We start from the raw sequence: 24,832 nt of genomic DNA, 5'->3' as shown, positions 1-24,832 counted from the left end.
TTCTCACCCTACATCTCTTTCATCCTGCGGTTTACAATGCTGTATGAATGTATTATAATAAAACTGGAGAACGAAAAGACTGAAGCATCTGTTTAAGACTGTGAAACCATTTAACACAACTCAATGACCCAAAAGGCAGAACTACAAAAAGAATAATAGGTTAATTCACTTCTAAAGGTAACATTTTCTGGCTTCAAGAAAAACCATTTCTTCGTTGCCAAAACACTTTATACATTGCCGTAGCTACAGAGACATCCTAAAACCATTACAGATAATTGTTCCTTAAACAAAAACTGATTTCAACAACTTAGGGCTGTGGTACCATCACAAAGTCCAGCTTAACTGAAACGGCTTGTGAGACGCAGTTCATTCCAAGTGCCAAAAACCCATCACAATATATGGATTACATAGAAATATATGCCACAGTACTGTTCTACAATTAAACATCAGCAACCTTGAAATCACCTATCATCGGAAAATCATTATCTTAGGTGGCAAGTCCTAAAAGTTGCAACACCTCTTGAAAATGGTGGACTGTCTTCTAAAACAATTCCTAATTTTCAAGCATTTTAGAAAGCTGCTTGCAGAAATACTCCCTAATGTTAAAGGGAACAATGTCTAAAAATGTCACCAATTTATGCCAAAAATAAGAAGGCAAGAGCAGCTAGAAAGGAAACAGCTGTTTCATGTTTTAAAGTATCATTTAACTGTTGTGTTTCAAATCTCCCCATACCCAACAGGAGATGTCAGTTTGCCTGTTCTGGAAATCAGGATGTAATTGCATATCACTGAAAGTAATTACATTCAACAGTAAATTTCACAAGATTAAAACAAACTGATTTATCTTTCATTGTTCAGTTTAAAGCAAGTATCCCATCATGGTCAGGAAAAGATGTAGTGTGATGGGCTCCTAAGCACATGCAACTATTTTTATCCAAAGGAAAAAGACACCATGAACCATAATTAACAAGAGATTTGAATAGTTTACTGCTGTCAGAGTCTGATAATGAAGAGTGTGAGGGGGTGGGGTGTACATAGCTCACCCTGGCTTTACTCCATCACCTTTATCTATCCCTAATGCAGAGAGCACAGGAAGCATACACAGTAAACACACTGAAGGCATTTCAGGAAAGTTACCAAAACCACCCCATTTAATTTGCTTATGAACATAGAATCAGTTATCATCCAGTCTTAATTTAGGGTAGTATTTCCATTTTACCTTTAAAGCCTACCAGATGCATTATAAAACAAGCCTTGTAGTTAGGCTGTAAAGCTCCTTAGAAAGGTAACACTCTAGTAGGCTTTCTGTACTGGATACATGTACCCTTAAAGAAAGAGAAAGCTTAAAATAAAAAAGGAACTATAAATCCAATATTACACATTCACCAAGTTCCATTCATATGCAGCCTACTGCTAACCACCTGTCAGAAGGTAACTGCATCTCAATGTTTGTTTTGCTGAAACAAAGTTTCATCCATAACTTTACTTGGCTCTGCATTCTTACAAATGCTTCCCAAGCCATACTAAACAGTGTATTACATGTAAAATTTAAGTCTAATTGAAATGGCTATGCCAATTTATACTAATAATGGTCACCTGGTTTAACAGTAACAGAACTGGTGAGAACAACACAAAGAACCAAGTATCATCAGGAAGGAAATGTAACTCAAACCTGCTTTAGTAATGGTTTAACTTTTTTTGGTTTTCGTTTTGAAACAAGAATTTGGTGTTTAAGCATTTTGTTTGAATACTCCTAAGAACCCCAGACATATTATATTAGTGATAATATGATAATGAATGTCCCTTACATTGTCTAAGGGTTTAACCTCTACTAGTAATATAAACTTATGGCAATTTGCAAAATATTGGTTAGTATTTCCATCTCAAATAGCTGAATCCAGTATAGCAGGAGATGTGCCTGTTGTATTCAATAAGGTGGCCATTTTTTGGAAGTATCTTAAATTAGAGATGCACTCTGAAATTTGACTAACAATGGTACCATGGTGTTCCATGTCTACTGTGTCTTCAGAATGCCATATCAAGTGCCATCTAGCTGCCAGCTCTGCAGACTTTGTGCATTCAAAGTCAATTTCAATTCTTGCTTCTTGCACAAAAGGAAGAGTATACATTTTGGAAGCAAAAGAAACATTCAGTGACAATTGTGCAACTCAAACACCTTCAATGGGATTACACGTGCATTCATTAAACTAACCGACAATTAATTCTGCTGATGCACAGCAATATACAGAATCCAGTTCATTCCTTCTTAAGTGTGCTGGCACTGAATGGTTAACCGGAGAAAAAGCAATAAAAAAAAGGCATGAAAAATAAGTACAGTAGCACCTCAGAGTTACGAACACCTGGGGAATGGAGGCTGTTTGTAATACTGAAATGTTCCTTACTCTGAAGAAAATGTTATGGTTGTTCTTCCAAAAGTTTTCAACTGAACATTGACTTAATACTGCTTTGAAACTATACTATGTAGAAGAAAAATTCTACTTTTAACCATCTTAATTTAAATGAAACAAGCAGAGAAGCAGTTTCCTTACCTTGTCAAATGTTTGTTTTTTTTAAACTTTTCCTTTATTTTGTAATAGTTTATGTTTAACACAGCACTGTACTTGCTCTTTTTGGGGGTGTTGGAGGGGGTCTCTGCTGCTGCCTGGTTGCATACTTCTGGTTCCAAATGAGGTGTGTGGTTGACCAGTCAGGTCGCAACTCTAGTATTCACAACTCTGAGGTTCTACTGTATCTATGACTTCATAAAAAAAGGAAGCAGATTTGTTACGTGAGGTGCCATTTCATATAATCACTTTTTAGAAAAGAACAGTACTCCCATACTTATATGTTCAAAGAAGGTTTCATTTCATTACTATTTGATTTGGAAAAGTGATATGTTCATCTTTCTACAAGATACAATCATCTTGACCAAATTTGATAAGAAACTGGAGGTAACATAAAAAGCTATGTACAATTGAATCCACTAATAAGAAATTCCATTTATAATGAAATAGAATGCAAGTCCCAAACTGTTTCAATGTGCCAATTTCACTTTCAGTCCCACTGACACACACTCCTTACAAAATGCTTTCATGTCAAGAGTAATTGGTGTGCTGTGTAACTTAAATGTGTACATTTATATGAATGGTTAAGCTGCCCTCACCTAGATTATCAATGAAAAGAATACTTTATGTAAATTAAAAGATGGACTTAATTAGGATGTGTTACAGGGTGAACTAACTTTTCAATTTTGCCATTTGTTAAAATTTCTATGCTTGAGTTTTCAGCCTTTAATCATAAGCCAACTATCCATTTCACAAAGGTGGATGAATTCCATCTTCATGCTCCACATTCATTTATTTCACTAAATAAGTTTGTAAGTGATTCCATATATTAAATGGATTCACAAAATATTCTGATACCATGATGGGAAGCACCTTTTAAATACCTAAATTGCTTAGCTTATGAGAACCCCAGAAAGTGGGACATATCTATGCAGGTGATTTAAAATATCTTCACGTAGGAAGTGACAAAGCTCTATATAGAATACACTATATAGGGCTTAGGTTCTGAAATAAATGTGCTGGAGAAATTAAAAAAAAACAACCAAGCTTGAACTTCACAAAAAAACATTTCAGAGGTTGGGGATATGCAGATATCAACAGCAGAAACTATTTCATCTATACTCCACTCCCCAATCCCCTTTCCCCCTCCAGAGTAGTAATTAAATCAGAGAAGAATTCAGGAACTTAAGCAAACTGAAGCTGCCCCATTGGTCACCCCATATTTCAGGTCCTCAAAACCTAAACTGTCCAACTGAAACATGATGCTCTACCCTGATATATCATGCTGTGATGGCCAGTGCTACCATGGAAGTTTTCTGAAGCCTCATGTGGTTGGGGTGAAGTTCTTCAAGCAAATGGCATGTGGTGAGATTCTGCAAAGGTATATTTAAAGTACTTCATATGCAAGAGGTTGTAAAAGTTGCTGTGCCTTCCTTGTTCTTTGGAACATGTGGTTCATAAGGATGATAATAAATTAGAGAGGGTTCAGAGAAGAGCCACGAGAATGATTGAAGGATTAGAATACATACCTTCCAGTGATAGACTCAAGGACAATGTATCTTAATAAAAGGAGGCTGACGGGTGACTAGATTACAGTCTTTCAGTATCTACATGGAGAACAAACATTTTATAATGGGCTCCTCAATCTAGCAGAGACAGGTATAATATGATCTAATGGTTGGAAACTGAAGCTACACAAATTCAGAATAGGAAAAAGATGTACATTTTTAACAGTGAGGATAAAGGCACAATCTACCATGGGTAGCAGTGGAGTCTCCATCACAAGCCATTTTTAAATCGAGACTGGATGTTTTTCTAAAAACTCTGCCCTAGGAATTATTTTAGGGACATTCTACGGCCTGTGTTATAGAAGAGGTAGACTAATTGACCACAATGGTCCCTTCTGGCTTTGGAATCTATGAATAACTTAACAGTCAGGTCATTCAATACAGAGAACTCAATCCAACACAGGAGAGAGAAATGAACCAAACTGACGGTGAATGATATGGTTACAAACTACATCTCCAGGGTCCATATTAACTTGTTATATACAGAGGCAAAAAGAACCAGACTACAGAATTTGTGTATGCCCAATGGCCTCAGTACAAGAATCATGACACAAGAAAACAACTTATATATTTATTTTGAGTGGTAAAAATACCATAAATACAAGATTTGCAAAATAGGCTTGCCTGGCTAGCCTCTTACTTGATTAGAAAACTTAAAGCTGCTTAAATCAGTTTCAAATTAGCTATACTAGCAGCTACATGTTTTGATCTACTAGCAATTTTGAAGAAAAGTTCATTTACTGGAATTTGTTCAAAGTAAATGCATGTCAGTTTAATACTGCTGATGTTTATACAAGTATCAAAGAGGATTTCACGGTCTCTCCATTAGGTGCTTGTCAGATACTATACTTTAGTTTCACAAATGTAAGTTGAAAGGGAAAACACTGTTTTCAATTCAAATAATCAACAAAATTCCACTGCAAGTTTCTATATTGAATTTCCTTCCTCCTTAGCTGTGATATTATAAAACTGTATTATTTTTTATAATCCAAGAGATTATTTTCCTGTACAAATAGAGCAACAGTTTTATAAACTGCCATAAAAGACAAGGATTACAGGTAAAATAAAACATTAGCTACATCATACCACTTTCACGTGACTACTCCAAAAAGAATGCTATTTTTAGAGGTACATTGTCTGTCCTGCTTCTGGTAAGGATTACTTAATACAGCACATTCAAGACAGAATAGACTGAAGTGGAAAGGTCAATATATGCCTTATACAATGCTCATAGGCTTAATATGATTAAGCCAAACTAAATCTACTAACAGCGAAGAACTAGAGGGCAAACAGAGAAGAATACCAAGACATTTTTCAACAAGAACTTACCTGTGTTTTCAAAGGAAGCTTGGCAAACTAAGTTTTTAAATGAACTCCACAACGTGGCTTTCATAAAATGGAAGTTATTCAGACAGAGCTAACCCAGAAACAGATTTCTGTAACTTTTTTTAAAAAGCCTCTCTACATTTTGCAGTTTTAATTCTTAAAGGATTTAAAATGATTATTTTCTAAAAGTAGGGGAGGAAAAAAAAGACATCCTACACCAATATACTTTAAAAACCAACTGAAGTGGTTTTGGAGAGAGGTGGAGCAACCAGGGGAAAAAAGCCAGATTTCAGCATTGGCAAGAACACAGCTATCTCTAGCACAAAAGAGCATTTATATGCTCCGAGTCCAGCTTAAAAAGGCAAGGAGAGGGGGTAGGAGAGCCAGAAACACAAGGCAAATTTGAATCAAGGACCGCAGGAGCAATATTTTTTTTTTTTAAAATTAAGCAGTATCATTTACTGTAGATTTCTACAGTTTTTTTTAGAAAGCTTTGTACTAGACAGACTTGATCATGCAGAACATAACAAAGATGAGAATGAGCTAGTACAACACAACTTGTGTACTAGGAATATTCATTATGCTATTCAAACTAGAACACAAAACGGCCAATCTGAGCAATACACATCATTAGATATGAATAAAGAAAAATGGCTAAAAATGTTCAAGTTGCAAAGAAATGACACAGAACTACTCTGTCTTTGCTAGCTTATCACACAAGCCACAATTGGAAATTATCACATTTTAAATGAATTCACCACAATTTAAGAACTGAAAACGTAATTTCAAAAGAAAATTAGCACATTTTAAGTATTCGCAGAAAGTTTAAAGATGAAACATGTTGCTGCAATGATCAAAACGACAGGAATTAGCCTTCTAAAAAAATACCTCCTAGATACTTTGCAACATGGAGTCTGAACTAACAAATTAAGCCACGCTACTTGTCCCAAAGGGCTTGCAATCTAAATTTGATAGTACATACATGGTAAAACAATAAACAATAATTTAGGAATGGGCGTTGAGTGGAGAGATTACTAGAGAGGCTGAGGCAGGAAATATTCTTGAAAAAGTGCAGGATTTATGATAAGGACGAGAGAGGGGATAGGCTTTCACTTTTTTTTTTTTTTTTTTGTAAATGCCAGTAATGTCTAGGAATCCTGAACAAGGAGCAGTGATTAAGCAGTTCCTTCCCAAAATAGTTCACAAGATAGGTGAGGAAACACCACCACAGAAGCTAAGAAGCTGAGTGTGAAAAAACAAGGGAAACAATAAGGGAGAGGAGTGGGAGAAATACAAGATGCTAGTGAGTGAGTAGGAGAAAATGAGAGTGGGTAGATAACAAAGCCTTAAATGCAAGGTTAAATTCCTCACTGCAGACGCTGGAGGACAATTATATTTTCTCATCCACCTTTTTCAATTATCCTCTAGGAATTCTTCCCTGTACATCTTTTATACAAAAGCATTCTGTGAACTGCTATGCAAGAATTTTGAGGAAGAGGAAGGAGCAACTGTTGGAGCAAGAGACTCTAGGTTTGTCAACATCATGTATAAATCAAGACTAGTTCAAGTTTATGAGGAGAAAATTGTGCAATAGAAATAATTAAGGGAAAAAAATAATTGGACTGAGAAACTAATTTTTAAAAAAAGTTATGGCAAAGGTCAGAATTTTCCCAGGGAAAGCAGAGGAGAATTTAAGAAATCTGCACAGAACTAAGGAAAATATGCTACTGTTGGTGAATGTGCAATGTGGAACAAGCCACACAATTCAGATGCATCTTTTAAAAGAGCCAAATTGGGCAGGTTCTGGCATTAGAATAAGGAGCATAATGTGGGATGATATACAGTGTCCTGGAATTCATTATGGCAAATCTTTCAAGGACACCTCTGTCCTGTTGCCACCCCATATTACACAAATTTGGATACAATGCGGTAAAGCAGCGCTCTAGAGGGGTGGGGCTGCGTGCTCCAGCAGATCAAATCAAGTTCGATATAACGCGGTTTCACCTATAACACAGTAAGATTTTTTGGCTCCCGAGAACAGTATTATATCGAGGTAGAGGTGTAGTATGAACCTGCTGTCACAGACATGTCATTGAGGACAATGCAGAGAACTCAGGTGATGAAAGAAACTCCACACACGACTTATGATTTCATCTTTGTATTAGCTAAAGAATGGGAGTGAGAAAGTACAAAAGTTGAGTTTATACTTCACAGAGTGTGCTCACTATTACTTTAAGAGAAAAACATTTCTTACGCCTTGAGGGAACAAACAAGCAGGGCACAAAACAAATTCTGGTTGCTATTTAACAGCTGCAAGAATAACAGTCCTCCAGGCCCATCCCCAAAACACCCTTTTGCCTGCAACTTCAGATGCCAATTAATCTGGCTCAGTGGTTCTCAGTGTGGGTTGGGACCCCAAAATGGCATTAGACTTGCTGGGACCCAGGGCTGAAGGCCGAGCGCCACTGCCCAGGAGCTCTGGCTTCAGCTTCAGCCGTGGGGCTTAGGCTACAGGCCTCCTGCCTGGGGCTGAAGCCCTTGGGCTTTGGCACCCCTGCCCAGGGCTGTGAAGCTAAGGCTTCGGTCTTCCCTCATCCCCCACAAGGGGCTCGGGCTTTATTCCCCACTCCTGGGGTCATGAAGTAATATTTGTTATCAGAAGTGGGTCATGGGGCAATGAAGTTTGAGAATCCCCTGATTCTAGCTCAAGGCCATCACTATGTTTCATAGAATCATAGAACTGAAAGGGATCTCGAGAGGTCATCTAGTCCAATCCCCTGCACTCAAGGCAGGACTAAGTATTATCTAGACCATTCCTGAGAAGTGTTTGTCCAACCTGCTCTTAAAAATCCCCAATGATGGAGATTCTACACCTCCCTAGGCAATTTATTCCAGTGCTTAACCACTCTGACAGTTAGGAAGGTTTTCCTAATGTCCAACCTAAACCTCTCTTGCGGCAATTTAAGCCCATTGCTTCTTGTCCTAGCCTCAGAGATTAAGAACAATTTTTCTCCCTTCTCCTTGTAACAACCTTTTATGTACTTGAAAACTGTTACCATGTCCCCTCTGTCTTCTCTTTTCCAGACTAAACAAACCCAATTTTTTCAATCTTCACTCGCAGGTCACATTTTCTAGACATTTAATCATTTTTGTTGCTCTTCTTTGGACTTTCTCCAATTTGTCCACATCTCTCCTGAAATGTGGCACCCTGAACTGGACACAATACTCCACTTGAGGCCTAATCAGCATGGAGTAGAGTGGAAGAATTACTTCTCGTGTCTTGCTTATAACACTCCTGCTAACACATCCCAGAATGATGTTTGCTTTTTTTGCAACAGCATTACACTGTTGACTCATATTTAGCTTGTGATCCACTATGACCCCCAGATCCCTTTCTGCAGTACTTCTTCCTAGGCAGTCATTTCCCATTTTGTATGCGTGCAACTGATTGTTCCTTCCTAAGTGGAGTATTTAGCATTTGTCTTTATTGAATTTCATTCTTTTTATGTAAGGCCATTTCTCCAGTTTGTCCAGATCATTTTGAATTTTAATCCTATCTTCCAGAGCACTTGCAACCCCTCCCAGACTGGCATCATCAGAAAACTTTAAAAGTGTACTCTCTATGCCATTATCTAAATCATTAATGAAAATACTGAACAGAACCCTGTGGGAAACCACTCATTATGCCCTTCCAGCATGACTCTGAACCACTGATAACTACTGTCTGGGAACGATTTTCCAACCAGTTATGCACCCACCTTATAGTAGTTCCCTCTAGCTTGTATTTTCCTAGTTTGTTTATGAGACGGTCATAGGAGACAGTGTCAAAAGCCTTACTAAAGTTAAGATATACCACGTCTACTGCTTCTCCCTCATCCACAAGGCTTGTTACCCTGTCAAAGAAAGCTATCGGGTTGGTTTGACACTATTTGTTCTTGACAAATCCATGCTGACTGTTATTTATCACCTTATTATCTTCTAGATGTTTGCAAACTGATTGCTTACTTATTTACTCCATTATCTTTCTGGGTACAGAAGTTAAGCTGACTGGTCTGTAATTCCCTAGGTTGTCCATATTTCCCTTTTTTATAGATGGGCACGATATTTGCCCTTTTCCAGTCTTCCGGAATGTCTCCCATCTTCCATGACTTCTCAAAGATAATTGCTAATGGCTCAGATATCTCCTCAGTCATCTCCTTGAGTTTGTTACCGTGCTGCTGCAAACAACCAACCTTTGAGAACATCCCCCTTATCATAGCAGCATGCTTATTGCTCTCAGTCAGTCTGGGGTTCTGAACTACAGCTTCTGGTTCTGGTGAATGAAACACTGTTGCCTCACTTCCCTGGCCTGTTCACCCAACATGCAAAATAGCCTTTTCCGATGACAATCTTGCTTGCTGGGCAAATAACAGAACTATAGAGGTCATCAATAGTCCAAGCACAATTTGGGAAACATCTTGCAAAAACACTTCATAATCTCAGAGACACTGTGCACTTTGATTACACATCCCATGTAGGCACTATGTATTACCATCTCCAGCTAAAAAGCCCTCACAGTAGGCTTAGCAACATGAAATGCATATATTCATCAGCAGTACTTGTCTGAGGTTGCCAGTTTTCACAAAGTAATTACTACTCTCGTTAACAGCAAGTACATGTTGAAGAATTTATGCTCTCATGTCTGGACAAGTTCCCCAGAGATACAGAAACTGTATTCTGCGTTCAGACATTCTATACCAACAGCACCTCATTCTAGATCTCGATCACAACCCTGTTCCCTGAGTCACTGGAAGTATTCCTGTCCCAAAAATGGCACTTGGCTCAGTAGAAGTCCAGAGTCAGTTTGCAGTTGACCGAGGCCTGAATAAGAGTGTGGTCGGGTCTTCTCTTACCTACTTGCACTGTCAGCAGTTGCAACAAGGACTCCATGGACTACAGTTCTTGCTCTCTGATCACCCTCATGATCTCCTGGAGCTTTCTCCAATACCATTTCTGAGCCTCTGCTGCCGTTTGACGCTGCATGACAGGTATTTTTTATCACAAGCAGGATTTGGTAAACCAAGAGCGAGCTCAGCTCCCCTGGAGTGCACACTGTTTTTGTAGTAAGCATATAAAAGATAATTCCTAAAGAGTGGTTTGGGATATTCAACCTGTCTCCCAGGCCAGGATATCCTTCTGGTTTCCACAACACCTTACAAGTTCTACATATCCCTGTGCCATGAAGCTGTGACAGAGATAGGAAGTTTGGAATATGCAAAATGTTCTGGTACTGAAGCACCAGAAGTGAGTACTAAGGCTAGTTAGTGTGGATGATGAACCTTCCTAGGGCCAAGTGGTATTATAAACAGTTATCTGTAATATTTAACCTTAAAACTGTTAAAGATGCACCTCTCATTAACTGTACTGGTTCCAGGCCAACAACATAAAATAGTATAAATAAAACCTCCTTATTTTTGCTACCAAAATTAGCAGGAATGACTCTGGCTCTCTGAGTATTCAATCTGTTGAGTAGGAGGTGCTATTTTATTTGTAATTTTTCTGATTACAACCATACCTTGGGCAAAAAAAGTCTTACAATATTCCCATGTATAGTACCTGCGTATCATTTCTAAAAAGTGCAGTCCAACAAACTATAAAAAAGACAAAGTTTAAAAAGGTTTCACCTTGTCAGCCTAGAAAAAAAACAAAAAGAAAAAGCATTTTAAAGTAAAACGAATATGCAGACTCTCTAGGTTAAAAATTGCAACCGTGATGTCTATTGCAAGTAGCTGACAATAGGATTTGAGAACTGAGCAAAAATGTAAGCTAAGTGTCTGACTCAGTATGGCCATTCTTATGTTCTAATCCTGGTGTAACGAGGTGTACTTGCGCCACATGTGACCAGAATGGGAAAGGGGTAAACAGAGGGCACTGAACCAAGGAAGATAACTAACCCACAGGCCCCATCATTCCCGGAGCAAAGCCTCCAGCTGTGTCTAAGCAAGAACAAGAAATAAAAAAAGAGGCAGCAGAACAAACAAAAGCTTCCTCTATTAGTTTCCACACCAACGGCCTGCGTTTTTTGACGTTTGGTTACTTTTCCCTGATGGTGAGGAACAATATGCTATATTTGTTATGAAAGCTAAAAAGATTTTTTTTTTTTAAATACACCTCTACCCCAATATAACGCTGCCCTCAGGAGCCAAAAAAATCTTACTGCATTATAGGTGAAACTGCATTATATTGAACTTTTTTTGATCCGCAGGAGGATGCAGCCCCGCCCCCCCCAGAGCGCTGCTTTACCGTGTTATATCAGAATTCGTGTTATATCAGGTCACATTATATCAGGGTAGAGGTGTACATTCCTATGACAACACTGGACCATGCTGAATGCCCCCCTGAAATAATCAAAAGCCCAATTTCATTGCTCCTGGAGCAGCAGATTTCCCCATGTACATTTTCAGATCTGTAGGAGACAGCGACAATGCCAGAAGATTGGGGAGAGAGACCATTTTATTATTAGCCATTTTGGAATTGCTTGCCAAAGGGAAGATCTTTGTTTATCCTTTGTCTGGTGCTGTGTTCCACTGTCTGAAGCTGTGGCTCAACTCAGACAATGCACAACATATCACATTTATGGATGCTTTAGGGAAGGAAGAGATGACAAGCTGTGTTAATAGCGTACATCTATTAGTTATTAAGAGAGTTCTTACCTGTATTTTTATTGGCCAGGTGAAGTTGCTGACGTAAACAAAGAAAGTGATGTTGGGGTTGCTCCGGAAATCAAATTTCTCATTGGAGAAGCTGTCCTTGTATTCCTTTATGTTGGACTTTGAAACAACTGGAATCTCCTCTCCTGCTTGTGTGCCAGCTGTTTCAGAATTTAAAAAGTAGCAATAAAAAAGTTTGCTTTCAGTGCAGATCTTAAGTGATTTTCAAACGGGACCAATTATCCTTAGTTATAAAGCTATGGCTGTGACAGTAAAAGGAACTATTCATCTGAAGACTGCAATTTTGAGTTTTATTTCACTAGTGGAATCAAGGAACACACAAAATACTGCATTATAAAAAATCAGATCAGCATTTCAACTGTCTCCAATGTACATTATCAAGATGTGAGAATTGGAAAACTGGAGAGGAGAAAACTAAAATTCCTTTCTTAAATTTCATTTCTTTCCCACCTCCCAATTTCTAAAATGTAACGTATAGTATTTAATTATTCCCGTACAGTTCAGATTCTGGTTTACTTTCCTCTTTTACCTGCAAAACTTGTTGACCAAGTTATGTTGAGGTTGAAATTTTTAGATGCGTTGATAAACATGTCCAGGTCTCTATTTTGCTGATTTGGAGAAAAAGAAAGAGAAGAAATCATTATTTTTAACAGATGTCAATCCATTAAAATTCTTCTGTCTTGAAAGCAACTCTCACTAAAAAAAAAAAAGTGTCAGGACGAGAGTGATTTCACAATATGTTAACTAGAATACTCATCTACGTGCAAAAGCACTAGCATCTAGCAAGACACATTTTAAAGACCCACTGTATATAAAATAGAACATAGCTGTACATTTTCATTTGGATCTCCTCACAAAAGAAAAGTTTACTTCAGTGTAATTCCAAACTATATTCAGTTAGGGCTTTTTGCAGCTATCCTAAGTATTATTCTGGGATGGTTGGCAGTAGCAGCATTCAAATATATTTTAACGCAAACACAGATAATTTTTTGTTTTAAATATTCTCGCCACTCTCCCCTCACCCAATAAAATAATTCATTTTCTATACTCACAAAATATCTGCCCTGGTCTAGATTTCAAATCATATTTCTTACTGGTATTCCTCCCCACCTCCGTGTTAGCCCTCCATATGTTCCTCTCACTCCAATATCTGTGCCTTCTTTTATAATATATAATAATATAATTTTTTATAATATAAAATAAATGTATAGGCTCTTTTGTGATAACTGGGCCTACATATTTTTCCTAACTCCGAGCTCAACTGTGAAAAATGAATGCAAGTTCACAAAATGTCACAATAACTCATAACAAATGTTGACAGGGAAAAAGTGCAAAAAGACTAAATTAGCCTAAACAAAAAAGGCCTCCTGATATAACTCAAGGACTGTGATAAGACCGTGCCTGGTCAACAAGAAAAGTATGGGACTGGAAATTAATGAACCGAAATTGGTATGTCACAAATTAGGCTTAAAGGTGGACAAAATAATGAGGGGATTGGACTATTCTGTCCATCACTCCCTTTCGGGGTCTTAACAAAAAAGACGCAGGGTGAGAGGAAATACAGATGGATGGCTGACTAGAAAAGAGGAAGGTGAAAACTTCATCATGACAGTTGCCAATCCCACCATCTCCTGTGACTCTTCATCATCCTGGTACTGAGAGATGTCCTGAGCAGACTTGGCCAAAGAGGGACCCCAGACGACATCACCACTGCCAACTTAACTGGCTCATGCTACTCCCAAATATCAGACATGTGAGGCTTCGTCTCATACACATCCTTCTCTTTTCCTTCCTTCCCCTATTTCCCAAAAGGTTCTTTTCCTTCCCACCATATTTCTTGTCTTTCCCAGCACTCTCCTTTTTCCTTTTGTCCAGCTATTTGTCTTAATTAGACAACAGCAACACATATTTTGCAACATTGCTGCAAGCCTGAGCCTGGAAAGGCAGCTAAAAGCAATGCTCTAAACATCCTGATGCTGGTACAAGTTTGTCAAGTCTCAGAGTCGCTGATAAGACCTTCTGCTGTGCTTATGTTTCTCCAGCAATAAAGCTTCAAGTGTGAGAACACCAGAGACAGAAGTTGTATTTTCTATCTTTGTTGTTACTTTTCCCTTTTGTGTGCACTTCTCTTGTTTTGTCTTCTAGGAAATGGGATCAGACTTCAACGACAGTAACAATAACTCCTGCCCTTTATAAGTAACTTTTTCTATACCCCAAAAAGGATAGCTAACATCCGTAATACCATGTCAGAGGCTTTCAGACAAGTGGACATGTTTTTAAAGACTCTCTCCGGCTAAAGAGAGAGTGAAGAAGGGATATTGTTAGGATGACACTTATTAATACTTTCCTTTTTAAATGCTTTTAAACATTTTTTCCCTTATTTTCTGTATTCCTAATACGGGATTCAAAAGATTCTTCATAGTGTTTGAAAGTGGTACTAAGCAGGCTGGGGTCTCTGTATACCAAACCCCAAACCTTTTTTAACACTGGTTAATGCTGAACAGCAGTAGCACCATGTTAATGACTTTGACTCTTTGAGCCCATATATCCCATCTAACTGAATAAACCAGAGTCCAAGGCCTGGAATGTCACCCCTGGTCATGAAGTGCAGGTCCAATGGGGCCTCATTACACCGATGAGTGCCAAGGGGAGGTCATTCTGGCCCCCAAAGCCATGGTTTCCCCATTATTAGCCTTGAGGCTGTGGCTGTTGATCCTGAGGGAGAATGCAGGGCTCTCTCATAGAACCAAGAGGCTCCTTAAGAGCAGGCAGCAAGAAACTGTAAGCTGCATTCCAAGGGAAAGTCTCTGCTCAAGTGTGTGTTTGGAGAACTTCCTGTACTCATCTGGATTGAGCAGACAGAGGATAGTACTGCTTTGACTTATCCAATCCACAGCATCTTTTGGTAGGAACGATGTGAGCACTGAAAAAAATGGAAAGTGATTTTGTCTGTGTCATTCACTGCATCTTGTTCATACTGCAATAGCACCACAGACCACAAAGATGGACCAAGGCCCCGTTGTATTTCGCACTGTACAACCAGCTCAGTGCTGGTGGCCTCTGAGCTACATTTTGATGTTCTTGGAGTCTGACTGAAGAAATGGAGAACTGCTGCTTTTTCCTGTCTCCTCATCCCTCGGTTCCAAAGATGAGCCTGACAGCATTAACTCGCTGCAATGTTTGGACCAACAGGACTTCTTCTGCCCTACAGGATCTGAGGCATTTTGGGATTCTGAATTCACCTGGTTATTAAACATGGAAGGAGCCCTGATGTTAATTGACTAAGAGTTATTCTGGCTAGTCCATGGGCTTTTTCCCTGCAGAATGACTGGAGGTTGAGCTCTTTTTGAGCTCTTGAGGTGAAAGAGAAGCAAAGAGAATACCTCCCTAGCAGGTGAGCTTCACTGATGCACCATGAATGCAGAGCTACATTTGAAGTTAGATATAAGACAGTTACTCACCTTTGTAACTGTTGTTCTTGGAGATGTGTTGCTCATATCCATTCCAATTAGGTGCGCGTGAGCCGCGTGCATGCTCGTCGGAAGATTTTTACCCTAGCAACACTCGGGGGGATCGCTGGGCGAGTCCTGGAGTGGCGCCGCTATGGCACCTGATATATACCCCTGCTGACTCAACGGCCCGTCAGTTCCTTCTTGCCGGCTACTCCGACAGAGGGGAAGGAGGGCGGATTTGGAATGGATATGAGCAACACATCTCCAAGAACAACAGTTACAAAGGTGAGTCACCGTCTTTTCTTCTTCAAGTGCTTGCTCATATCGATTCCAATTAGGTGATTCCCAAGCCTTACCTAGGCAGTGGGGTTGGAGTGAGATTTTGCAGAGTGGAAAACTGCTGAGCCAAAGGCTGCATCATCTCTGGACTGTTGAACCAGAGCATAATGAGAGGCAAAGGTGTGGACCAAGGACCAGATAGCTGCGCGACATACCTCCTGGATAGGTACATGAGCCAGGAAGGCAGCAGATGAAGCCTGAGCTCGGGTAGAGTGAGTGGTGAGGTAGCTCGAGGGAACACGAGCCAAGTCATAACAAGTACGGATGCACGCCATCACCCAAGATGAGATCCTCTGGGAGGAGATAGGTAGGCCCTTCATTCAGTCTGCCACCGCGACGAAGAGTTGGGGCGGTTTTACGAAAGGGTTTTGTGCGCTCGATATAAAATGCGAGCGCTCTACGGACATCTAGGGAGTGCAACTGTTGCTCCCATCGTGATGAATGTGGCTTCAGGAAGAAGATCGGAAGATGTCCTGGTTTACATGAAAGGCCGAAACCACTTTAGGAAGGAACGCCGGGTGTGGTTGCAACTGCACCTTGTCCTTGTGAAACACAGTATACGGTGGGTCCACCGTGAGAGCCCAAAGCTCAGAGACTTGTCTGGCCAACGTAATGCTTACAAGGAAAGCTGTCTTCAAGGACAGGTATAGTAGCGAGCAGGTTGCTAACAGCTCGAATGGGGTAGACATGAGTCTGGTTAGAACCAGGTTGAGATCCCAGGTTGGGGCGGGGCGTCGTACTTGGGGGTATAGGCGCTCTTGAAGAACCTAGAAACCACAGGGTGCAAGAACATGGAGCGGCCACTCTCCCCTGGGTGGAAGGTAGAGATGGCCACCAAGTGACATTCTGCGTTTCGCACCAACAGGAGAAACTCTTCCACTTGGCCAGATACGTTGACTGAGTGGAAGGTTTCCTGCTACCCAGGAGTACTTGTTGTACTGAGGCAGAGCAATGTAACTTGGACATGCTGTGAGGTGAAGGGACTGAAGGCATGGGTGACGAAGTCTGCCGTGGTCCTGAGTTATGAGGTCTGGGCGAAGAGGCAGGGTAATTGGGTTGGCTGTCGACAGGTCGAGCTGCATGGTGTACCATTGCTGCCTGGGCCACGCTGGAGTGATCATGATCAAGTGAGCTCTGTCCCTGCAGAGCTTTATCAGGACCCTGTGAACCAGTGGGAACGGTGGAAAGGCGTAAAGCAGTTGGCTCGTCCGTGGCATCAGGAAAGCGTCCGAGATCAAGCCCGAGGAGAGGCCTTGGAAGAAGCAGAACATCTGGCATTTCCTGTTCTCGTGGGAAGCGAAGAGGTCTATATGGGGAAAGGCCCACTTTTGGAAAATGGAATGAATAATGTCTGGACGAATCGACCACTCATGAGTTAGCAAGGATCTGCTGAGTCGATCCGACACAGTATTCCGAATGCCTGGGAGAAAAGACGCTACCAGGTCTATCAAGTGGGCTATACAGAAAACCCAGAGCTGGATGGCTTCCTGACAAAAGGAGGGAGGACCGTGCCCCTCCCTGCTTGTTTATGTAATACATGGCCATTGTGTTGTCTGTGAACATTGAGACACAGTGGCCTTGTAAGTGCTGTTGAAATGCCTGGCACGCGAGGCGGACTGCTCTCAGCTCTCGGACATTGATGTGCAAGGCCAGCTCCTGAGATGACCACAGGCCTTGAGTGCAAAGACGTCCGAGGTCTCCAGTCGAGAGATGAGGCGTCCGTTGTCAGGGCCAAGGAAGACTGGGGTGAGTGGAACGACATCCCTGCACACACCTGGGAGGGCGTCAGCCACCAGTCGAGGGAGCCTAGGATGCTCGGGGGAATGGTGACTATCATGTCTATGGCGTCTCTGCCCGGGTGGTATACCAAGTTGAGCCAAGATTGGAGGGGACGGAGACGTAGCCTGGCGTGTTTGGTCACGAACATGCAGGCAGCCATGTGACCCAATTGACCGAGACAAGTGCGAAGCGAAGTCACGGGGAAGTTTTGTAGGCTTTGGATAATTGTTACCATCGCCTGAAACCGAGGCGGTGGTAAGCAGGCTCTGGCGAGATTGGAGTCCAGGATGGCCCCAATGAAGTCTATCCTCTGTGTGGGAACTAGAGTGGATTTGTCTGTATCGATCATCAGGTCTAGACGTATGAACAGGTCCTTGACAATGCCTACATGATGGGTGACTTGTGTCTCGAAGGTCCCTCTGATGAGTCAATCGTCGAGATACGGAAAGATGTGTATCCGGCCCCGGCGGAGGGAGGTGGCGACTACAGCCATGCACTTTGTGAATACTCTCGGTGCTCTAGAGAGGCCAAACGGTAGGACCGTAAACTGGAAATGCTGACGGTTGGCTACAAATCGGAGGTACCGCCTGTGTGGAGAATAAATGGCGATGTGAAAATATGCGTCCTTCATATCGAGGGCGGCATACCAGTCTCCAGGATCCAAGGATGGGATGATGGTCCCCAGGGATACCATGTGGAACTTCAACTTTATCATGAACTTGTTGAGTTCTCGTAGGTCCAGGATAGGTCTGAGACCTCCCTTCACCTTGGGGATTAGGAAATAGCGGGAGTAGAACCCTTTCCCCCTTTCGTTTTCTGGTACCTCCTCTATCGCTCCCATGGTAAGGAGCGTGCGCACCTCTTGTAAGAGGAATTGCTCGTGAGAGGGATCCCTGAAGAGGGACGAGGGTGGGGGGTGGAAGAGAGGGGGCGAAATAAACTGGAGGTGGCACCTAAGTTCCACCATGCGTAGGACCCAACGATCTGAAGTTAGCTGGGACCACGCAGGGAGGAAAAAGGATCCTGGAAAGGAACTGGTAGGCCGCCCTCGGGCGCACCTTTAAAAGTTTGGCTTTGGCCCCATAAGTAGTTTAGAGGGACTTTGATTCTGGCCCCCTTGGGGTCCAGATCACCGTCTATGATTGCCTTGGCCGCATCCTCTGCCGAAGTCCTGTCTCAGTCTAGGCGGGGCATATGGGCGATAAGGCTGGAGACGGAAGGAACTGCGCTGAGTCATCGGGGTGCGCATTCCGAGGGAGCGCATGATGACCCTGTTGTCCTTAAGACTGACCCCATGCTGCAGAGCCTTTTCAGAGAATAGACCTTGATCGTCAAAGGGCAGGTCCTGTATGATGGTTTGTAACTCAGGTGGAAGGCTTGAGACCTGAAGCCATGATATCCGCCTCATGGCGACACCTGAAGCCAGGGTTCTGGCTGAGGAGTCAGCTATGTCCAGGGAGGCCTGGAGAGAAGTTCTCGCCACCTTCTTCCCTTCCTCCAAAAGGGAAGCAAACTCTGGGCAGGAGTCTTGGGGAATGAACTCCTTGAATTTCTCCACCGCCGTCCAAGTGTTATTATTGTACCTGCTGAGCAGGGCTTGCTGGTTTGCCACTCTAAGCTGGAGGCCCCCAGTAGAGTATACCTTGCGGCCCAATAAGTCCATGTGCCTAGCCTCCTTTGATTTTGGGGCAGGAGCTTGCTGGCCATGGCATTCCCTTTCATTGACTGATTGGACGACAAGGGAGCAGGGAGGAGGGTGCACGTACAGGTACTCATACCCCTTAGAGGGTACCATGTACTTCCGCTCAGCTCCCCTGGTCGTGGGCGTAATAGATGCTAGAGATTGCCAGATGGTATCGGTGTTTACTTGTATTGTGCGGATAAACGGCAAGGCCACTCTTGTGGGGGTGTCAGCTGACAGGATATCCATCACCGGGTCCTCTATCTCCGGGACCTCCTCCACCTGAAGATTCATATTCAGGGCCAACCGCCTCAGGAGGTCCTGATGTGCCCGCAGGTCAACTGGAGGAGGGCCCGAGGAGGATGCTCTTGCCACCGCTTCATCTGGAGAGGAGGAAGAGGAAAAGCAAGGGACAAGAGCGTCCTGCGTGGGCTCCTGTTCTTGAGCAACGTCAGTCTCGGGTGGAACTTGAGACACTGTCAGCTGAATGAGAGCCTCTTCTGTACCTGCGGGAGGGGAGCGGCTGACCACTGCCTCCGGTACCTGGTGTTCCGATGGTGCGGAGTGGGATGGCATTGGAGGCGCACCTTGGGCTTGATGGTATGCCCAAGGTGTCCACAATGACCACTGGTGGGGTCCCTGTTCCTGGGTCTGGGTCTCCTGAAAGACACACCCGGGCACATCTGAGTCATGGTCCTGTGCATAGGAAGCACTGTCCGCGTGAGAAGACACAGATGTGTGACGAGATGGCCAAGGAGGCGCTGAAAACCCCTGGGAAGGGTCACGATCTCTAAACGACCTTTCCCTGTGTGGCACCGGAAAGTGATACCGGTTATCGTACCGGTACCGGGAGCGAGACCGGGACCTGCGACCGGAGCGGTGCCAGGAGGTCGACCGGGATCTGGAGGCTCGTCATCGAGAGCGGCTGTGAGAGACGCGGTGCCGGGAACGGTACCGGGAGCTGGATCGGTGCGGAGAGTAGCGGGCGGGCGAACTGGACGCTGAGCGGCTCCACGAGTGTGACCAGTACCGAGATGGAGAGCGGTGCTGGGACTGCGAGCGGCATCGAGACCGGGATCAGCGATGGGACTGAGAGCGCCGGTGGGACCGTGATCGGTGCCTCTCGACGGTGCCGACAGAGGGTGGCCTCAGCAGGGCAGGCTTGCCGCGGGTTGAGGCAGCGTGGACTTTGTCAGGGCAATCAGCTCCCTCAATGTAGAAAAGGTCTCCGGCATGGAGGGAATTGTGAGCTCAACCATGGCGTGCGCTGGGGAGCTTTCAGGTGCCGGACTTGACGGCCCTTGTGGGACCGGAATCGATGGCGCCGAAACTGTCGGTGACGCGGCAGGTGTCAGTGCCGGGCGATCCAATTTAGGCAGGTACTCCAACTGCGGCACAGGTGGCACTGAAGCCGCAGGAGTCTTATGCTTCTTAACCCGTGGAGAGAGAGAACGATACCGAGCAGACAACGGTGCTGGCGATGGTCAGTGCCGAGGGGACTTAGCGGCACCGGCTCGATCCGGTGCCAAGGAGATGCTTCTGCTTGATATGGACTGTCCAGCGCTCGGTGCCGAGGGCAGAGGCGTAAGAGCTGCCTCCATCAGGAGCTGTTTCAGACGAAAGTCCTGCTCCTTCTTCGTCCTGGGCTTAAAGGCCTTACAGAGCCAGCACTTATCCGAGAGGTGGGATTCCCCGCTGCACTTAAGGCAAGAGTCATGGGGATCTCCCATTGGCATCGGCCTGTGGCAGGTCAAGCACGGTTTGAAGCCCGGTACCGGGTGTGGGGAAGGGACTAATCCCCAAACCCCTGTCAACTATATACACTAACTATAACAAAGAATGAATAAAACTAACTACATACACGAGAATTAATAAAAGAACTACGAGTAGCTAGGGAGGTCGAGATCAGCTAAGCCGCGCTCTACTGTTCCAACGACTGACACGGGCGGTAAGAAGGGCCGTTGGGTCGGCAGGGGTATATATCCAGCGCCATAGCGGTGCCACTCCAGGGGGCGCCCAGCTGACCCACCGAGTGTTGCTAGCATAAAAATCTTCCAACAAGCATGCATGCAGTGCACGTACACCTAATTGGAATCGATATGAGCAAGAACTCGAAGAAGAACTTACGTGACTGCTCAATATTTCCATTCCAAAAGGAGATGCCTTGTGCACCAGGAAGAAAAGCAAAATAAACAATAGAATGAACTGTGCCATGGCACAAGTCTACACTGACTAACTATATTAGAGTAGAAGAAAGTGAAGAAAGTAGACACAATAAGATACAAGACCAACTGCAAGCAACAAGAGAAAGCTAGAAGGGTTTGACTACATATTCCAGCAGTATAAAGCAACTGAACTGCAGGTTTAGGCTGCGGTTCCTTACGCCCCACTTTGGCCACAAACATTCAGTGCTGCAAGGAAGCAAGATGTAGCTACACAGATTGAGGACATTCTGGCTAGGACATGGACTATGCATGTGCACCAAGACGGTAGTTCTCTTCAAAGAACCATATGAGCCACTCTCTTCAGGGCAAGGAGAAGGCAGATGTTTGAAACAAAGTATGAAATGTGGGAGTCCAAAAGGGAAAAGACCATACTCACCTCTTCAGGTGTTGCTACAAAATTGATTGCAGTATAGTAGCGATCATCCTCTTGGGAAAGGCTGAAGGTGAACTGATAGTCAATAAGAAGAGTATCTGTAAAGAATACATGCAAAAAAGTAAAAAAGAAGTCTTGAAATAAAACAAGTTTCTGGAAAGCAAGGCAGGTAACTGACTGCTTACACTAAATTAGAAAACAGCTTACTGCAACAGGAGAGAGTTACTGCACTGTTCTAATCTGCCCCCAACAGACATTTGAGTTTGGGAGAAAATAATGAACACTTTAAACACCTCACTATCCCAGCCTTGGAGGGTATTATATCTTATTCTATTAAAGTTAACTCAACTTTTTTGGAAGGGGAGGGGGCGGGGGAAGGGGAAAGGTTTACATTTTTCAAGCAGGACATCTGAGAAAAGCCTCCATCCTCAAAGAACTTGGTAAAAGGGAAACGTGGATGACTACATAATTTAACCATGTTTTGCTTGGTTCTTGTCGTTTCACCAAGCCTAAAGTATCTATTAAAATTGCTTATCTATGTTATGGGAATTTAAGGAAGACTAAATATATTCTCAAATGGCAGAATACGATGTTCCCATTAGAAAAGTGGGGGGGGAAAACATTCACCCATCGAGCAAAACTGGTGAACCATCACGTTTTCATTGCTTTTGGGAAAAATCAAAGGCCAGGCAAATACGATAAAATTGCTACTATGGCTAATAAAACAAGGCCAAAAAGTGGATTGGGGCTTCATGACCCCCGATATCTTATCTTGTTCTTTTCTCTTTTCCCTTGCCCTCCCTAACATGAAAGAAGCCTAATCCAGTCCACTGTAGTCTCTATTGGGCTCAAGGGAGTGCACAAAGGACCTAAATATTTAATGAAGTATTTGTAGCTATCATGACAATAGATACCATTGACAATAACTTTTTTAAATATCATCATAATGTTCCCCATCTACTGGGCTTCAACATTACTACCAAGAAGCCTCCCCTATACTGTGGTGTTTCTCCTTTCCTGTGTGGTTGGCATAAGCAACATTGTTGTGTTTGATAACTGCACAAGATAATCTGTAAAACCTATCAATGCTGCTCCTCAACCGCCCAAGCAGGATTTAGCACACTTCTCATTTCCACACCTCCTTAGAAATCCTGTCTGAACCCTTCATTGCTATTTAATTTAAAGTATTTTCCCATCTAATGTTTTTCTAAAAGTGTTGATCTCAAATACTGAAGAGTGGTAAAATAAGAGTATCCACTAGGATAAATAGTGCAATGACAGTATTTCCTAAGCCAGGGGTTCTCAAACTTCATTGCACTGTGACCCCTTGCTGACAACAAGAATTATTACACAACCTTGGGGAAGGTGGGGAGTAACCAAGCCCGAGTTCATCCAAGCCCCGCCAAGAGTGGGTGTGTGTGTCCGTGTGTGTGTTTCCATCCAAACCCAAGGCTCAGGCTTCAGCCCTAGGTGGTGGCGCTCACGCTTCAGCTTTGGCCCCAGCAAGTCTAATGTCAGTCCTGGCAACCCCATTAAAACAGGGTCCCGACCCACAGTTTGAGAACCACTGTCCTAACCCACCTGCATATAAACAGATGTTGTGCTAAGTAAAATAGTTATAACTTATTTGGTCCTATATATCAAATAAGACATTTACTATTTTCAGGCAAAGAAAAGCAGTTGTACTTACAATAACATGTTCCTTTAAGTGGATTTCCCTGGTATCGATTTTCTACCTCACACCTAAAAAGAATATTTTTTTTTAAATCAATGTTGGTTTTCAGTCTTACTTTTGCTCTTTTATTTATTTATTTATTTATTTTTGGCTTGAATCTCTACCCATTTAAAAACAATTACGGAACACAGCTTGAGCTCAGAAGATAACTGTATACAACTAAAAACAAAAAGGTGCAAATCTGAAGCTGTAATAAGATACTGAAGAAACCATGGAAACTTGGAAGACTCAAGCAAGCATGTAGAAAGCAATGAAACTGAAGTATGAAAATTATAGGAAGGAGAGGTTACTCATCTTGTGCAGTAATGGGAGTTCTTCAAGCTGTGTCCCCCTGCAGGAGCTTCACTTAAGGTGCGCATGTGCCCCTGTGCCTCTGATCAGAGATTTTTGGGAGCGCTGCCCATTCCGCCACACATGCGCCCTGTACATCCTTGTGCCCTGTACCAAGACTTCACATGGCAGAGCAGACAAACTGCTCTCAGTTCTTCCTCTATTGCAAAGCCTACACAGGCAGCTCCTAAACGAAGGGGGAAATGGTGGGTTGAGGAGCACCCACAGGGGAATGCACCTTGAAGAATTCCAGTTACTGCACAACATGAGCAACTTCTCCTTCTTTGAAGAGACCCCCTGTGGGCACTCCACTTTAGGTGACTCCGTGTCAGTAACCCTTTCAGGAGGTGGAAGTTTTGGAACAAAGTCCATCACAGGAGAGAAAACAGTGTTGCCTATTGCCACATCTGACCGTGCAGCGTAAATTAGGGTGCACTGGTTAGAAACCATGTACATCAAGGACAATGTTGCAGCCCTGCAGATTTAAGCAACGAGAACATGTCTGAGTAGAGCTGCAAACAGTGATCTAGTAGAGCATGCACTTACTCTTAGGGGAGGTGTAACTGCAGGGAAACCATAACAGGCAATAATACATCCAGGAGACACACTTAGAAAGTTTTTGAGTGAAGACAGGTGCTCCAATAGACTTATCTGCAACGGAAATAAAGTTTGGGGGTCTTCCTGAATGGCCTAGTCCTGTCCAAGTGAAAAGCTAATGCTCTCTTAACAGCTAATGCATGAAAAGAAGGC

At 42.9% G+C, this 24,832-nt stretch overlaps 2 protein-coding genes across 5 annotated transcripts in view; one reads left to right on the top strand and one right to left on the bottom strand.

The window, feature by feature from the left end:
* LOC127046411 (uncharacterized) overlaps positions 1–24,832 on the top strand; it is a 632,746-nt gene that overhangs the window by 303,482 nt on the left and 304,432 nt on the right. The window lies entirely within an intron of this gene.
* ATRN (attractin) overlaps positions 1–24,832 on the bottom strand; it is a 384,706-nt gene that overhangs the window by 240,437 nt on the left and 119,437 nt on the right. For all 4 annotated transcript variants that reach the window (XM_050943298.1, XM_050943297.1, XM_050943296.1 and 1 more), the window contains exons 21-24: positions 23,708–23,760; positions 22,021–22,115; positions 12,698–12,776; positions 12,151–12,308 (exon numbers count right to left, since the gene is read on the bottom strand). In XM_050943298.1, coding sequence (XP_050799255.1) covers positions 12,151–12,308; positions 12,698–12,776; positions 22,021–22,115; positions 23,708–23,760 — 385 coding nt within the window. The remainder of the gene's footprint in view (positions 1–12,150; positions 12,309–12,697; positions 12,777–22,020; positions 22,116–23,707; positions 23,761–24,832) is intronic.

The sequence above is a fragment of the Gopherus flavomarginatus genome, chromosome 3, assembly GCF_025201925.1.
Source record: "Gopherus flavomarginatus isolate rGopFla2 chromosome 3, rGopFla2.mat.asm, whole genome shotgun sequence".
Taxonomy (NCBI): domain Eukaryota; kingdom Metazoa; phylum Chordata; order Testudines; family Testudinidae; genus Gopherus; species Gopherus flavomarginatus.
This window is presented reverse-complemented; position numbering and strand designations above follow the sequence as displayed.